Here is a 17679-nt window from a genome sequence, read left to right as displayed (position 1 = left end):
CCTCATATCCCCAAAGGGGATCACTGAGCCAAATTCCAGGACGTTTCCCGCCCAACAATAGTCTCTAAGGCCTCTGATAGATGGGGGAAGCATTATAGACACCGCTAAGCAAGTGGCCAAACTCACTTGCTCGGCGGGACTGATGGTATGCACCATTTATCGGTAGGGTATAGAGACTGGTAGAATATCATAGAGGGAAGCACAATAGATCAAACTGGTCGCGGTGCATGGGGAAACCCACCCTCTCTAAATAACTAACTAACCTTAATGTTATACTGCTAATCTTGTGTGAAGGATATAAACAGTGAACTACCTTGTCATGTAAGTGACCAGTTGAGGTAAAAAATTCTCTTAACGCTGTTTCATATCCATACAGATTGAACTGAGGCAATGCTTGCTACTATTCTAATAGAATCTTTCATCTTCATCTCTCCTACCTAAAAATGTAAATATTTTAATGTTCAAAGCTGTAATTGTATCTGCTGTTTTATAGGCAATAAAACTTTTTTTTCATAGGGAAAAAGAACAGATTGAGAGTGTCTGTGGTCAAGGCACTGACAAGAATATTTGGACCTAAGAGGCAGGAAGATATAGGATGGGATGGTATGGATTGAATTGATGTGGCTCAGGATAGGGACCAGTGGAAGGATCTTGTGTACACGGCAATGAACCTTTGGGTTCCATAAAGTACTGGGAAGTTCTTGAGTAGCTGCACAAGTGGCAGATTCTCGAGAAGGGCTCAGCTCCATGAGTGAGTGAGAGGCAGGAAGCAACAAGGGAGTGGACAAGATTGCATGTGAGGCAGTTTATAATTTGTACCCATCATGAAAACTTACTGGCGTGATCAAATTTAGGAAGATGAGATGGACATGGCATGTAGCATGCATAGGAGAGATGAGCATTGGATGATAACATTAAAATGGATTTAGAACAAATAGGGTGTGGGGGTGTGGACTTGATTCATCTAGCTCCAGATAGAGATGAGTGGGAGGCACTCGTGAACAGAGAAATATACCTTTAGGCGGGAATTACTATCTGATTGACCATGAGCTTCTCAGGAAGAACTCTGCTTTGAAAGTATATTAGTTCCAGTTTTGTATACATGTAAAATAATGGGCAAAGCTATTGTTTTATATGTATTAATCCTTAGTTATGTGAGAAAACACACTGAATGACATAGGGGCCGCGCCATATCTCAAGCGGTTAGTCGCTGGTTTCCCACTGCGACGGCCTGAGTTCAAACCTGGGTCTGGTCAAGTGGGATTTGTGGTGGACAAGTGTCACTGGGACAGGTTTTATCTGTGTATTTCAGTTCCCCTGCCTATCTTCATTTGAGCCATATCCCCCGTCTATACGGGTAAGGGACAGGCTCATAAGAAACGACTTGCTTGTTGGCGTGGTGCAGTATGCCTCCCCAAGATTGGGTAAGGGATCTTGAGAGAGGAAAACCCAGGTTAGTGCGACAGGCCAAGCTGGGCGGATCGACTAGGCAGGAGCTAGTATGGAACATATGGCGACACAGTGTACATATACTCAAATACTTTCCTAAAACATGGAAGTATATTGATAACCTGAGTATACAAATAAAACATGCCTGAGGGGCAGTTACTGGTTATTACATACAGTGGCTGACTGAAGCAGAATTGCACTGCGCCTGGTGGTGCACCAAATCAACTGTGCCACACCTCATGGCGTATCCAAAAACATCCAGTACACATGTACTCAATCAACTTTTCCTAACACAAGGAAGTACATTGATAACCTGAGTAAACAGGTGAACCACGCCTGAAGGGCAATTACTGGTTATTACAACCTCTAACCAAAACCAAAATTCCACCATGCCTTGTGGTGCAGCAAATCAACTAAACCACGTCACACGGCATATACAACCAAAGCCAATACGCCTTATGGCGTACACAAATCCAGTAAGTCACTTACTTGCAGTTTGACCCAAGAAACTCAAACATTTACCTCACAAACCAGCCAACCCCGACTAGCTTGTGAGGGCTGCTTCTCCCCCTTCGTTCCGCGCTACGTGCCGAAACAAAATTTCAATATCCTCAACTTAATTATTCCAAAACCAAATTTAGTCGTAGTGATGTTACCAGACGAAGATGTAAGGGAAGAAGAGAACGATCGCTTATCTTGACTTACCACGAAGGCTCGCAATCACGCTAAGGAGGGGGGGGGGAGACACGTGATTCTGACGTCAGCAGGGAAGAAAGGACCGGCTCGCATCCTGGTGTCCGGAGAGGCCACTCCAAGGAACTTAACAGAGAGGAACCATTGCACAGTTCACATTCCACCAAATTCTCCATCATCATAATCACCTGGAGCAGGCTACAATAGGCCAGTCAGTGGCCACCATGCCGACTGGACCCAACTGGACTCCACCCCCACTATGCGAATTTAAAAAAAAATTTTAACTGAATGACATAATTACATATGCAACCTATGATTAACTCTTTTTGTATGGCATTACTCATATAATGTGCAAATTTATTTCTGGGTGTATACACTGCATTGTCAGTGAGATATAAGACATAGGCCACCACAGGTAAAGCCAAGTTACTCTATCAACCAGGATGCATCACATGTTGTATCTGCAACCTTACAGAAGAAAAGTCCTGTGTAAATATGTTTCGGTTTCACACTAGCATATGTGTACCACAAATGTGTTGAAAATAGAATCTAGCAGCTTTCTGATGAACTGGATGGCTGACAATCACATACCCTCATTCCCAAAGTAGATGGCATATACTAGAGATACTAGTACTATATAAGTTTAGGAATGCTTTGAAAAAACTCCTATTTGATCATTGTTTTTATATTGTCGCGTATCGGGCGTATATCGCGACAAATAAATTCTCGATGTATTCGATGTAGCGAATTTTATTTCACACTCGCTCTTACAATCACCCCAAATCACAATCTGACGATTACTGCTATCTGCAGTATCACAAATAGTACACTCCAAATGCCACAATACAACTGACTGGCTGACTTTACGTCTCGACTCGGCGGCTGTCACAGTACAACTCAGTACAACTCAGTACAACTCTGCGGTAGCCACACTAGNATTACCTGTCATTAGTAACCATATATTTTAAGAATGATTAATTTGTAGATTGTTGAATATTAGTGCAAATCATGGGAATGTCTACTGTCTAGCTTTATTGTTTATTCCATGAATTAGGTCACTATGTGACAGGGAAATATTTGCACGGGTTACTTGAAGGAGATCAAAATTTGCAATGTGTCTTGTGCTGGGACAGTGGGATTAGTGTATTAAGGTGTGTTGCTGTGTTGTGTGTGCATTAAAATTAATATACTAGTGTTATTATCATTATTATTTTATTATTTTAATTTACTATAATGATCAAGTATTGTATATAGAAAATATATGACTTGTCCTATGTAATGTATAATGATCCATGGATGTTAATAAAATACAAATATAACATGTACCATGCAGCTTTATCCTGTGTCAAACAGTTTTAATCCATAATGTTAATGTGCTTTGTAGAACTAGTGTCTTGTTGCCCCACAGGGTGACTCAGGAGGACCACTTGTGGTTCGGGAAGGTGATGTCCACATCTTGGTGGGCATTGTGTCTTCAGGTATTGGTTGTGGCAACAAAGCTTTCCCTGGAGTCTATTCAAGAGTGTCATCATATGTAGACTGGATAAACAGTCACCTGAGATAACTGTGTGGTATGTATTGATATATAGGTGTGACACTGGTCTTTATGTTCCAATTGTATCACTTTGTTTGCTTGTAATTTTATTCAGTGGGTTCCATTGTCTGTGGTTATTAAACCAATATGGGAAACATCCAAGTTTCAGAAATATTGAAGTATTCAAATTTTTCAGCATGAAAGTATAGCCAAAGCTGCAATGTCCGGCATTTGATGATATGAAAAGCTCTGTTAACCAAAAATTGGCTAATTGTGAATATGATAATTAAAAGAGCGAAATATTAGTTGGTTACTTTAAGATTACATATACACCATGTTACATAAGTAATGATGAAAAAGGAATAGAAAGCATGGCAGAGAAAACAGGAAGAGATATCAAGTGGAATATTAAATGGTTGGGTCTGTCCATGAGGTTGCTAGGTACACTAATGTACATATTAGGTATAATAATATTCTAATACCCAGATAATTATGATATCTGCCAACCCTTTGGTCCTGGAGGTGCCAGATACCGAATTTTTGCTGTACTATCTTTTGGGATATGATGCCATATAGTCTGATAGAAGTTTAAAAAGGACCTTATTGCTTGCATACTTACCCAGTTTACTCTTCAGCCCCAAAGAAGGGGGAATATGTTTCTCCAAAATGTTGCTAAACTTCTACTGGACTAAATGGTATTACATCACAGAAGATAGCGCATTTCATAGTTACAGCTGTGAGATCCTCAAATCTCACATTTTCAATATAAATTTGAGGTGATGTAATAGAGTAGATGGAGTATACATTTACTTTTCAATGTGATCCAATGATCCACTTTTTTGTGTGAGGTTTCTTCATCCTGAGAATTAAATATGAGTACCAATTTTATTTTTTCTTATATCCAATCCCAGGTCTTCTTGAACCTTAAAAAAGCTTGAACACTCCAGAATTTTTTTATGTGTCGTATATGCCACAGTAAATTTTTTCACTCGTCACTGAAGAATGTGTATCGACCATTGCAACTACTGTTTTAAGGTGCACTTATATCTTCTTATGAAACTGAGCAAACATTATATAGCAGAATCAATTAAAATCTGTTGGTTTAAATATTGATCTTAAAAAATAAATACTTACTTGGTTCTCTTGACATATTGTTATTGGATGAAAATATGACTCCTTCACAGCACATGTAATGCAAGAATATGTTACCAAGATATAGACTGGCCCTCTGGAAAGATGAAATATTGACCTATATTTTCATAAATAATGACTTAAGTGATGTTGAGTTATGACACTTGTGACATTTGGGTTCAAGCCAAGTCTTTGGTTTTAAATTAAAAAAAAAAAAGTAAAGTACTTATACTAAAACTAAACTTCTGCCAATTTTGAAACTAGTGTTTAGTGTTTATTGCCAGTCCCATGCAATGCTTCCAGTTTCTTTTTTGGGGTACGTAGGCTCGATTTCAAAGACCCACAGGAGAAGGTAAGGAGATGGGACACAATTTGGGACATAGGAATGGTAGGAAAATGCCCCTTTTAGGGACACAATGTGCTTTTCATCATAGGAGAGAAATGGAATTGTGTGAAGATACACGTTTTTCAGGCACATTATTACTTCCAGTTGCAGGAGGAAAAGTGGACTGAATGATTGGCTGGCTGCTGGTCCTCACCAGCACAGTGGTTCTTGGTTCTGAGTCCCACATGACTCATGACAAAATTTTACTCTGACAGCTTGGAAGCCTTCAGAACTTGCCACTACTGCAAGAGTGGTACTGTTAGGAACTTTTATTTATATGATATTATTATCATACTTTCATGACACCACAATACTGAAGCAGTATTTTTATTATCTGTATGTGTGTATTAGTTGCACTCAGTTCTTGAAATAAGCATGATACTTTTTTTCTTTTTCTTCAGTGTGTTTTTAAACAAGCTACTATTCTTTCTGTTTGTAATCATTTCATTGAGGTAAAGGTAAATATGTTCCTTTGCTTAATTAATTAAGCACCATGCCATGAAGGTGTATATGGGCACTAGGTGGAGGAAGTGGTCACCTTTTTGCTCCTTCTGCTTTAACCTCAGCAACAGAGCCCTTTGGAAACCTGGTCCCCAGGACAGGACAGGACAGGATGCTGTAGAGAAGAATAAAAACTGCTCCCCCTGCCAGGTATTGAACCCTGATTACTTGGCTCCCCAACCCTAGCTGGTTGCTATACTGACTGAGCTATTCAGCTATTTAAAATTATGAATGGATATCTGTCACACATATTCTTAAAAACAAGATGCTGCTATACAAAGCAACAACAAGAATAGCTATGTAACAAAATTATTTGTTTCATGTTATGATTTGGAGCCATCCGACATCTAGTTTCAAGTCTGCGGAGTAACTATATTTACGTTATGTCCACTGTTGTGATCAAAAATCAGAGATCTTTTGTGTACCTCATTGCACTTTGGAGAACTCTCGAAACTGAAAGTGAAGTAAGTATTTATTGATGATAATGACCCAAGACACGTTGATGATTAGCATCTTTCATGATTGCTGTACTACTGATGATAAGTGGTTCCTACATCCACTTCTAGTACTAATAGGTGGCATGTTACTACAGCATCAAATTTTAGATTAATCCTAATGTAAATATCTCTTAAAAATATCTCCAATCCTCTTTACATTATCTTACTCTGTGGGTCTTAAGTTGTTTACTTTTATTTCCTTTCTTATCTTTCTGTCCTAGATACCTATTGACTAATGAGTGAATTTTAATGAAAGTGACTATCAACATTATGGTATTAGAAGCCACTTCATTTGTATAACTTTCAGTTTTCTGCCATCAGTAATACCAGCTTGATATCTATTCAGATATCTGAGGTGGACTACTTTATGTAAGGTAATTTTCAATTCATAGAGTATAAAGCAACAACATGGTAGTCACATGAAATCTATGTTTATATGTAGGTTTTATGTTTTGTCTACTGAAACACTGATAATTTTATATGAAGATAGAATATAACTACAAATTCTGTATGAAACATTGTTTGTATGTAAACAATCACAGACATGCTGATGATGTAAAATTTTCAGCTTATTGCTGACAAATTTGTCATAGTGGGGATTTGAACAAGTTGAAAATATGCAAAAAATTAATCACTGAATTGTATAATTACTAATTATTACTTCATAGATGCTGCCAATGTCACAGTATAGAATGAAGCATTTGAAGGAAGGAAGCATCTTAAGTTCATCTCCAAACTCATTATTCACGTCTGCGAACACCATTTACCATAGTTCAAAATTTGCACTCTCCAACTTCCTTATTTAAATTTAATGTCCAGTTTTAAATTATCAAAAGTTAGCTATAAGTTTGCCTCATAGTTGTTCTGAAATCTTGTTTATTGACAAAGTTCACAGTGGAGACCAAATATTATTGAGCCTCGTCTTGCACCGTCAAAATGTCAGAGGCCACTGATGACAAACTGTTGGATAAGTACCAAAAGTGGTACACATAGCACCTTTAAGAGATATATCAGTAACTCTAATTCTGTATATTATTAAGCATTAATCTTTATTATCTGTTAAACAGATAGGTAAAGTTTCTTTGCTTGAAATAAAAATAAATAAATTTATATTCTTTTAATTTCTGCATATTGGGTTCAAAATGCCTGACAGTCATCTTAAGCTCTTACTCCAGTATGAGGTCCATCCTTTCTGTGCTTTCAAAATTGATTACAACTTGTTTCAAGCATTTTAATTGTAATTTCCCAAAGTGATCTAAATTCTGGATACTGTTTTAAGTTTGAGCAAAACACAAGGCACTTGATTTTAATTCACTCATGAAGTCTCAGAACTTAAAATATTTGTACCTTATCTTATGGTTGACACACTATGAAGTTGTGTGGGTTGTACATAACCCTAAACTGGAGGTATACACATTATCCTTACAGAATATAAAACAGTTTAATTTAAATACCTAACAGAAACAGAATATTTTACTTACATTCATAAGAATATAGTAATCTCTTGCCAAAGTTTATTATGTTTATTTGCTCAGAAGTTCTTGTGACACCTTTCTCAATTTGTGGAATGTAGGAATTTCACTTATAGCTGAGAATGAACCGATGGATAATGTAACCACACACAGTTTGATAAGCGTAGATGCATTTTTATAGTCCCAGTTTTATAATGTTTTTCACATCTCCAGAACATTTGAATAATTTGGACAACCACTGTTATTTTCTTGTGTATTCGATGTTAGTGCAAGAAAGGAAATTGAATTGCATTTCATCTTTAAATGGTAGTGAAGTGAAAGTAATTGATGACCTGCAGATTTACGTATCCTGAAGGTATATCCAGTTAAATTAGACATGTCAAAATTACATTTCCACAAGAAAACATCCACATTGGCAAGAGATTACTCTGTATATCAGTCACTTGAATTACAACACAGCCCTATTAATCTCTACACAGTTGTTGCTAGTTATTCATGCATTAAATACCAGTGTGTGGTGGGGTGAGAGGACTCCAACAGTCTTGCCTTGATGCAGGTGACCCTCCCCCACCATCCTCACTGTAATTTTCAGACATTGCTGGTTCCACTTTCTCAACACTGTGATGAGCATAGAGGGGTGGAGTGTGGCGTTGTGGTGAGCCCACAGCATGGTGGTGTCCTAGAGGATCATGACTCTGGTAGTCAGAAGGTGCTGGCGGTTGTTCCTGAATTATTGGGATATATTCTGGTGATATTGTGGTGTTTGATGGTTGGTAATGCTGGTGGTAAGTCTGTGCAGAGCCGAGGATGATATCTGGACTTGTGCTGCCAGGTGGAACATGGTGCCAACCACCTGAATTGCCATAACTGGGTCCAGATGGCATGGCACTGTTCATGATTGGATGGTGGTGCTGGATGTGGTGTGTTGGAGATGGGGTGTGTGGGGCAGCTGCATGGGGAGATGGGCCATGAGGGGGTGAGGATGACAGAGTGGTAGGGGTGGAGGGCCAGCTTATGGTGCTGCTACCTAGTGTTGTTGAAAGTGGCTGTGATGAAACAGACCATGCAAAACTGGCTGCAGGTGGAGAGAAGACTGGTGCTGTTGTAGCCTGAGGCTCAAAAGCTGCTGAAAATAATTAATATATTGTGGTGATAAATTCCATCTTGTTATTGGTATTACATTTGGGAAAAATTAAACTTATAATTATTTGGAAAAGAAATGGCTAAGAAAACGTTTATATTTACCATAGCTGAATAGAGCATCATGTAAAAAGGAATTTTACCATTTATCTTCTTCACTTAATATTCTTACAGTTGATTAAATCAAGAATGTTGAAAGTAACTGGAATGTAACATGCATGGGAAAATAGGATATGCTTAAGAAATGGTGGTTGATAACCTTCATGGAACTAAACTGGTTGGAGATGAAAATAGGTGTCTACTGTATGATGCTTGGACTTGAGTTCTCACACTTTCTTGATAAATTTACTTACCAGAGTGAGGTGGCGAGTGAGATCTCACCCGGGGTGGCTGGTATGGTGAGCTACGCTGGGTGCGTACTGCAGTGGCAGACGGAAAACGATCGCAAGGTGCCAGAGGAGGTGGTGGCAGTCCAGGATGATGTGATGTACCAGGGTACACACCCTGTGGCAGGAACCAGGAGCCATCTGTTGAACAGATTTTGTGATGTTGCAAAACCAACATTTCTTGTACTTCTTGCATCATCTGTATATTGCATGGTCTGATAACCACATTTTAAAGGTAATGGGATTAGGATATTTAGAAAAGAAAACGTTATTAAATAGGACAGGGATGGTGAACCATTGGTACTGGTCTCAGTTTGGTACAAAGTATGATCTCATGAGGCACTGGTGACTACACATTTTGTCTGTGTTGCCACCTAGAGCAATTTAATAATTTGCCAAGTCATATTTTATATGAGATAAATTTTTTCTGTTATTTCATGTTTTCATTTCGAATACTGAAAATATATAGTTAACTGGAGGAAGACACCTACAAGGAAATGGAATGTTGTATATTTTCTTTCCTTCCATGCCCCATTTTCCATTTATGTTTATCTTTGAAATGCAGAATAATTGGAATTAAGGAACTGTTCCACAGATGACATGAAGGTCACATATTTCATTCTCAAAACAACTACACAGAAGTCAGGAACTGAACTGTTTAAAAATGTGCATCAGCAGATATCACAGATAAGTCCACCAGGACTGGTACCTTGATTTGTTTGATAGAGAAGTTGTAATGTAAATTTAGCACCCGGCAATGAAAAGTTGTGAAGCAGCTGTTCAGTTCTTCACTGTGCCTGCAAGTCAGGCTTTGTATTAGAACACGAAGTGTTAAAGACAGTTGTGCCTATGCAACAATGCCACATTGGCTAGTCCACACAAGTTATATTGGGATAACTCTGTAGATAGAGTGTTAGCTAATGTGCCTGAGAGAAACGGCCTATGCTTCTCATTCAGCAAGAGAGAGGATAGTCCTTGTACGGCTGACTGTTGATATATGTGAAGGTTTTATTCCTGAAAATTTCCATATACATCAAAAATATGTAAAACAAGAGATGCACTGAAAGAACACTGAGCACAATGAATAAGTAGTAGGAAACATAGTGGCTGTGTGAAGATGGTGGGGTGAGCCAGGGAAACTGCCTGTTCACTTCACTGGGCATGTACAGCAGCTTCTGTTATGGCCACAGATAGGACATGGATGCACCTCAAGACACTGAAATAAAACCATAGACATGTGATAACATGGGTGACAGAATCATGAGTAATGAGAGTGACTGATACTAATTCTGGACATGGTAATGAAGTAATTATCACATATTTGCCAGGGACCAGACTGTAACCATTCAGTTCCCTGCCTTACTGACTGAACTACCGTCCCTCACATTAAAACGAAGCACTTTGTGTAATACTGATGCATGGTCAGGGACTCACATTGTGTGTACTGTGGCTGTTGTGGCTGAGGATAATTTGGAATGAAATCCCGCTGATAGAAACCATCTGGCCTCTCCTTTGCATCCAAGAACGCTTTTGCAAATGGATTGTGTTTTATCTTCAATGCTGTAACCTGCAACAATAATTAAAATCGCCTATGAATGACATTTCTTAGCTCATAGACTGGATAATGTGAGAAAGGAAGGATTGTTTACTTACCACAGGTCAACTAGCAGAGAAGATAGTACTAGATATTTCATTCAGAGTGTGAAATTTTTTACTCATATTATGATAACAAAATGAAGGAATAGTTTATGCAACAGGTAGAGAATTTAGCCTAGTCTGGTATCTTCTCATTGAGAAATTCCCTTTTTTGGCATGTAAGTCAGCATCCCTCTATACTTCTCATCTGATTTTAACAGGCTTTTTCCTTTGAAGAATAACACAATACATTTAAAATGAAAACTGGATATTCAGTTAAGATCTTTCACTTTATATATTTCTTGTACTTTTTTTCGTTCAAATGCCTTTGATACTCTTCCAAAAATTGTAACCTTTGGTGGACATATTATAACAGGATTCACATAGTTTCACTTTTCACTGAGAAATCAAGAAGCCATGGTAAGAGTTAAGTTATGTGATATTCAAACAGAATATTGTTAGTAACTGAAGAAGCATCATTTTCCTATTGCTGGGCTTGAATGGCAGTAATTTACTGATGAAGTAAGCTTTCTGCTGTATTTTTGATCTGAGGATCTATGTGGTCTCCATGAATGTCTATGTTAACACTACTAGGTAACAATCAAGTTAAATTATGTTTTTTAATTGGAAGATGTTTCTAATTGAACAACCCACCTCCTCATTCTGGTATGCAGTGACAGCTATGAACTGTGTCTCTGGAAAAGGGTAGGTCAGGACTCGCCTCAGTTCAGACCCTACTTTCACCAAGTGGACCCTTGGTTCGTACTTATGTAGAGAGTTTAACATGATCTGCAAAAAATAAAAGATAGTAATCTTCATATTGTCTCAATATAAAATCTCAGTGTTCCAAATAAAGAATTAAAAATTAAACAGACTTCACATGGCTCTAGCAGAAACATGCCTTCTCTGGGTGTATGGAGCTGATAGTAAAATACTGTACCCAAAGAACTTGCTTCAAAGGCTTGGTGAGATGATATTTGTTTTTATCATGCAGGAGAACTATTTCCTCCCTCAGACATCTTCAGTGGAAGATAAGTGCAAATAATCATCATATCAGCAACTTTTATAAAAGATGTAAATGGTTAGTGCTTGCTTTCTGTGTTTCTGTTTAAACTGCCCTTGATTCATCAGCTTTTCTACTTTCATCAGATTTTAATTCCCATAATCCATACAGAGGTAATTAATCGTTACTCATGGGATGTGAATTGAATCGTTTTGATGTGTATAATCAACCATGTGGAACATCTGTTGATTCAGTCTGTCTGTCTGTCTGTCTGTCTGTATATATGAACAACTGAAGAACTGCCAGACAGATTTTCATTGAATTTTATATTAGTGAAGTTGTCTAGGAATTTCAGGTTCCTTTTAAATTTGACGTATTCAATGATGATTTTACATGTATCTTGCTAACTATTTATAATAGAAAAAAATATTTTAAAATAAATTTGTAGAGAAAATGAGGTGAATATCTTTTATTCAATACACATTCACTGTAAATCTTACTTTTTTAAGGTAATTAATTAAAATGGATGTCATGAGTAAATTTATCTTCACTTAACCATAGCCTCCAGAATGAAATTACAGTTAAGAAAAAACAAAGGAAAATTCGTATTGGATTTAGGCTGCATTGAAATTACTTTCATTATCTTCAAGAAATTTTATTATTTTAATCTAGTTCTTTGTAACAACATGATTTTGAACAACATAATAAACCATTTATATATATTTAATTTTATTTGAAGTGTGTAATTACAGTAAATGATGAAGTCTTAATACTGATTGTTTATTCATTCAGTATGTGTATATAATTTTGACTTATCACCAATTTGAGAGAGTATCATTTCCTGAATGAATAATTGCAAGTAAATTTAAACATTTATTAGATATTGTTAGCAGATATTTGCTCAAGAAATTCTCTCAATCTTTCCTGAAACAAATTTACATATTTAATATTTTACTCACCTGTCCATTCCCGTTTGTCTTATTAGTGAGCTTCACCTTAGCAAATGAGACAGGCTCCTTCATCCAGTGTGCCCCAAAGTTGGGTGACTCTGGGTGCATGTAAATAGGGTTGGGTGGTGGAACTTCTGCCTTACCACCAGGCACCCATTCCCCATTCACATATTTCCACCTGTGACAGTTACATGTGAGCATGAAGCATATCACAGAACAGTTCTTTATAGTAAGCAGATCTGGGCTGTCTGTGAAGACAAATTTTGAATGTTGTGATGTAAATACTGTGTGATATGTAAAGGATACTTACATATTTTTGTTCTTCAAACATTAAAATATAATGGGGAGCTGATGGTACAAGGAAAAGATGCTGGCCTCTTGTACCAGAGGTCTCAGATTAGAAACTTGGCCACACCCAATGTGTGTCCTTCAGGTCACCAACCTCAGTTCTCACATTATGACAAGGTCAGAACTTTGAGTGCAGGGAATGCAAAACTATCAGCTAAGTTCAGTATCCTGTATTAACCTACTTTCTCTGTGGTTATTTTACAGTGCTGTCAGTAAATGGACTAAATGGTTTCAAATAGGATATTAGATGAATGATAAACTGGAAAGGATCTGGAAGGAAGCAGTCATGGCTTAGTAGAGGTACTGTCCATTCATGTGCCAGGTAGGAGTGAATGAAACCATGAAATATCAGAGTAATTTATTCCCTAGCTGGGACTTGAACCAAGCACCTCAGTAATTCAAGTCAAGAGCGTGTTTGCTATGCCAATCCATTTAGTCTATGTTAAGTTTTATGACTAATCTACCAGCCACAGACTACCTGTACATCATGCTTCTGTCATTTTGGGATAATGGAATGTACCCACTGGACACCCCATCTAATGTAATGACTCTGCAGTGGGCTTGTGAAAATAGGCAAATTGCCCCCAGAATTAAGCAGTAAAATTTCACCCTTCTTCACTGATGCTGAGAATTATACCACCAGTAGCAGAGCTTGTAGGTTTTATCTGCATACCATATGCCCAAATGGACTAGCACATAATCACAGGAGTAACTTGACCCACATGGGTTCATTTATTAGAGATGAATGCATATGTAATAAAGTTAAAAACTGTCTAAAACGAAACTGGAATTAAATGGAAATGCTTTTATCAGAGAACTTTTGCATTCCAAAGGACAGAGGAGATTAATGTAAATGAATCCACTAAACAGATATGGAGCACAAAATGGACCTAAGAACAAAAAGAAAATGTAAAATGGTGTCCTTGAATATGTATTATGAGATCTGAAATTCTCACTACAACAAACATTGTGACATGTCCATGCATTTCCAGGCAGCGTCTTCATATACACCCCGCAACAGTCAGCTCGCCAATGGACTGGCAAGATGGCTATCACGTGACTTGTTTTCTGTGTTGTCTGTGCTACACAACAATAGGACTGTGTTTTCTGTGCGTGGTCTGTGCTGAGAGGATATGAGATAATATGGGATTGGGAATTGATGTAACTTGATTTCCAGAGTTCTAAGAGAGCAGTAGTATGGCCAGAAGAAGAATTAGAAGACTTAGTGTGCGACATTACATGTGCTATAGTTACAGTAATCTTGAGAGTGTAAGAATTAATTGTAGTTACGACTAGTGAAGATCCAATAAACTGTTTCACTAATCCAAACTTGCATCTTTGTCACTGAAACACATGACAATATGAAGAATAATGTCTTCTAAGATGTATCGCCGTGCAGTCTGGTAGAAGTTTACTTCTTTTTGGAAGAACATGCTACTACCTTCTTCATGGTATAAGATGAAGACAGGACATTCCCTCGAAAAATTGGATAAACGTCTACCAGACTACATGGTATCACATGCTAGAAGACACTATTCTTGATTATACTGTGTATTGTTCTGTGTTCATACTCTGGTTTCCTGGAATGTGTCTAAAAATGATCAATCCTATCACAAATGTGAAAATGACTTCTATTCATTCAGAATCCACAATTTTTATGTGTTTTTCATTCACTACCAAATTGCTAAACCAAATATTGTTGTTTAACATGACACTGTGATATCAGATTACTTATGTTGATGCTTACTGCATAGTGAACGCTTTACAAACATATCACATATGAATGTCCTTTATTTAACAATGAGCATTCCAATCCCTCTACCACATATAATTCTCTTCTGAATAAACTTGATTAATTTTGGTGCATTTTATGTAAGATATAAGGAGTGATAGTGTTCATTTGACGTGGGGTGATACAGTTCAGTGCCATACATAATTCCTTCTGTATATATGTATCCTTATTCATGCCTCTAAGTCAATGCTGAAGAATCCTTGTGTAGCTGATAATTGTTCAGCTAGTGAAGAAATTTCCCACATTTGAATCTGAATATTCGTTACTGTGTTCCATGGGTGCCAGCAAGGGGGAATACAGGCATATGCAATTTATTTTTATTTTTGGGAAGAAATCAGAATTGAAAAATGCGAGGAAATAGATATTAAAACAATTCAATTATTCTTCTATTCTGAATACTCTAGGAAGCTAAATAAAAATAGTCTTGTATGGCTTAAATTTAAGTTTTAAGCGAACTATAAGTTGCCTTCCCCCCCACCACCATCCACCAAGAAAAATCCTGATGACACCAAGAGCCTGCCGCAAATCACTGTCCCGACCCGACTGAATTCAACCCTCACCCTTATTCTGTCTCCTTAAGATATCTATACCTAGGTACCTCACGTGGCATCATCGTTATGGGTAGGCATATCTCATCTCCCCATACGTGCTAAATATATTGCCCATCTCATCCCCCCTGGTAGCTTTCTTACCTGTGTGGATCAATCTGTACAAATTCAAGCAACACACTGTACATGGCCTGGGGATCGAGTCCAGTCACACTCACTTTCACCACTGGAAACATTCGCCTGGAAGCAAGAGCACATTTTTTTTTTCCTTTTTTTTTTCTCTTTACTTTTCAGTGAATATCAGACAGTTAGTATATATTAAATATAATTTGCTCACACGCGTCTTTTATAATCTACAACATACAGTACCTGCCAAAAATTGGACTTTCATATTCCTTTAGTAAATCTAACTAAAGTTCAAAAAGGGGTATGTTATTCCAGTATTACATTGTTTAACTCTCTACCCCTCAATATGAAGCAAGTTGCACATGACATTAATAAATTTAAACATAAATTTAGAAAGTTCCTTATAGAAAATTATTTTTATTCTGTTGAATAGTATCTGGATAGGAATAATCAATTTGATCTTGAGGAATTGTGTTTTAGTTTGAATTCACTAGTTTATTATAGTGTATATTTTAATTGTTATGTATCCTATGTTAAGACAATTTCATGTAATATATCCAGTGCTTGAGGTGGAATGAAAATAGAACCGGGATGTCATCCCGCCCCACCTCAAGCCCTGGGTATTGTACATTGCATTTCCTGCCAAAGAAGTAACAGGATGCGTTTAAGCCATTTAGAAAAGAACCGGGATGCCATCCCGCCCCACCTCAAGCCCTGAATATATCAGTGTAATCTACTGATAATTTCTGTATTCAATGGTTATGTACCTAAGTGGATCAATGAACTCCGTGGTTTTAGTCCGCAAGCGAACTATACCGACCGAGCGACCGCCGCTAGTCGGCGAAGTTTAGCGCCAACTTTTGCGGATAGGGGGTGTCGCGTGGTGGACCCCGTTCCAGACCCACTACTTCTCAGAAAAAATTCTGGTAGCGCCGGGAATCGAACCCAGACCTGTGGATCTGTAACCAGGAACGCTGACCACCAGACCACAGAATAAAAATAAAATAAAGTAAATAAAAGTAACATTACATGTCACTGAGATGACTGGATCAGTAGGCAGATTTTTTAACTTCAACTGGGGAGATACCATATAAGAATATCGGTGGGGGCGCCGATTATCCTGAATGAGGTTTCTCGTGGTTTTACTCAGTTGCTCAAAGAAAATTCCTGGGTAGTACCTTAATTTATGGTGCAACTGCTTCCATCCTCATGCTTTGCAATTCGGTGTTTACTGTCATTCTGTCATTTGATTCTCTGTTGTTTAGTGATAGAGTCATTAAATAAATTACAAATAAATAAAAAGCTAAATAACCGACTAACACTGTGAGATAAGTCCTAGAGAAGCTGGTAGTCACTGAGATATTCAAGTAACATCCCGCCCTTTGTGGAACCTGAGGTCTCATTGAAATGTGCACCAGAACTCCTCATTGGATCCTGGCCTAAAAGTAAAGGAAACGGGTAAATTTACACCTGTCCTTAATTAACTAATTAAACACTGTGTCATGAAGACATGCGAAGCAGTGGAGGTGTAATTGCACCATTCTTGAGCTGGGCACTAGCTGGAAATGAGTGGGCAGCTTCACGCCCCTACCACTTTAACCCCGTGTCCTATTTCAACTAAATCCACCCCACTAATAATACAGATTCCACGTCAACGCAACTATCATTTATTAACTTATGTTCCACTATATGTTTCGACCCTTATAGGGTTATCCTCAGGTGTTGTGATTTACACATTATCATTATTGAATGGTAAAGTGTGTATTCATATTTACATACATGAGCTTAAAATGACTACTTTCTGTGTACATTTGTGTTCTAACTTTTAGATGTTGATTTAAATACAAGATATATATGAACTAAAAGTTACAAATTAAAAATTGCTTTTACTAATTTTTAAAAATAATTTAAAAATGTCGTATGCTGTATTCAGTTTAGTATCAGTTGCTGTAGTAGACGACGCATCTTTTCGTCTGATTTTTCTATTATTGGTTTGACGGAACTGGCTAAGGGTCATGTCCAAGGCGGACTTGGGTAATACCAGTGTTGAAAATTCGAGTCCTGTTGTTTAATACCAAAATATTAGTTT

The 17679-nt window shown here is 37.6% G+C and overlaps 2 protein-coding genes across 5 annotated transcripts in view; one reads left to right on the top strand and one right to left on the bottom strand.

Moving 5' to 3' along the window:
* LOC111865685 (venom protease-like) overlaps window positions 1-14385 on the top strand; it is a 24964-nt gene extending 10579 nt beyond the window's left edge. Inside the window, exons 6-7 of one of the 3 annotated variants that reach the window (XM_033751918.1) lie at window positions 3551-3713; window positions 13329-14385. In XM_033751918.1, the coding sequence (XP_033607809.1) occupies window positions 3551-3706 (156 nt within the window). In that variant the 3' untranslated portion in view covers window positions 3707-3713; window positions 13329-14385. Of the gene's footprint in view, window positions 1-3550; window positions 3717-9158; window positions 9228-13328 lie in introns of those variants that run through there. The other 2 variants (XM_033751919.1, XM_023853898.2) reach the window with 2 other exon arrangements.
* Window positions 8142-17679, bottom strand: part of LOC111865684 (T-box transcription factor T) — a 47595-nt gene continuing 38057 nt past the window's right edge. The window contains exons 3-8 of one of the 2 annotated variants that reach the window (XM_023853894.2): window positions 15609-15704; window positions 12786-12954; window positions 11478-11612; window positions 10623-10755; window positions 9156-9329; window positions 8142-8788 (exon numbers count right to left, since the gene is read on the bottom strand). In XM_023853894.2, coding sequence (XP_023709662.1) covers window positions 8163-8788; window positions 9156-9329; window positions 10623-10755; window positions 11478-11612; window positions 12786-12954; window positions 15609-15704 — 1333 coding nt within the window. In that variant the 3' untranslated portion in view covers window positions 8142-8162. The remainder of the gene's footprint in view (window positions 8789-9155; window positions 9330-10622; window positions 10756-11477; window positions 11613-12785; window positions 12955-15608; window positions 15705-17679) is intronic. The other variant, XM_023853895.2, reaches the window with a different exon arrangement.

This window comes from Cryptotermes secundus, unplaced genomic scaffold (assembly GCF_002891405.2).
Source record: "Cryptotermes secundus unplaced genomic scaffold, Csec_1.0 scaffold19, whole genome shotgun sequence".
Lineage (NCBI taxonomy): Eukaryota > Metazoa > Arthropoda > Insecta > Blattodea > Kalotermitidae > Cryptotermes > Cryptotermes secundus.
Note: the sequence above shows the minus strand (reverse complement) of the source record. Positions and strands in the feature narration are given on the sequence as shown.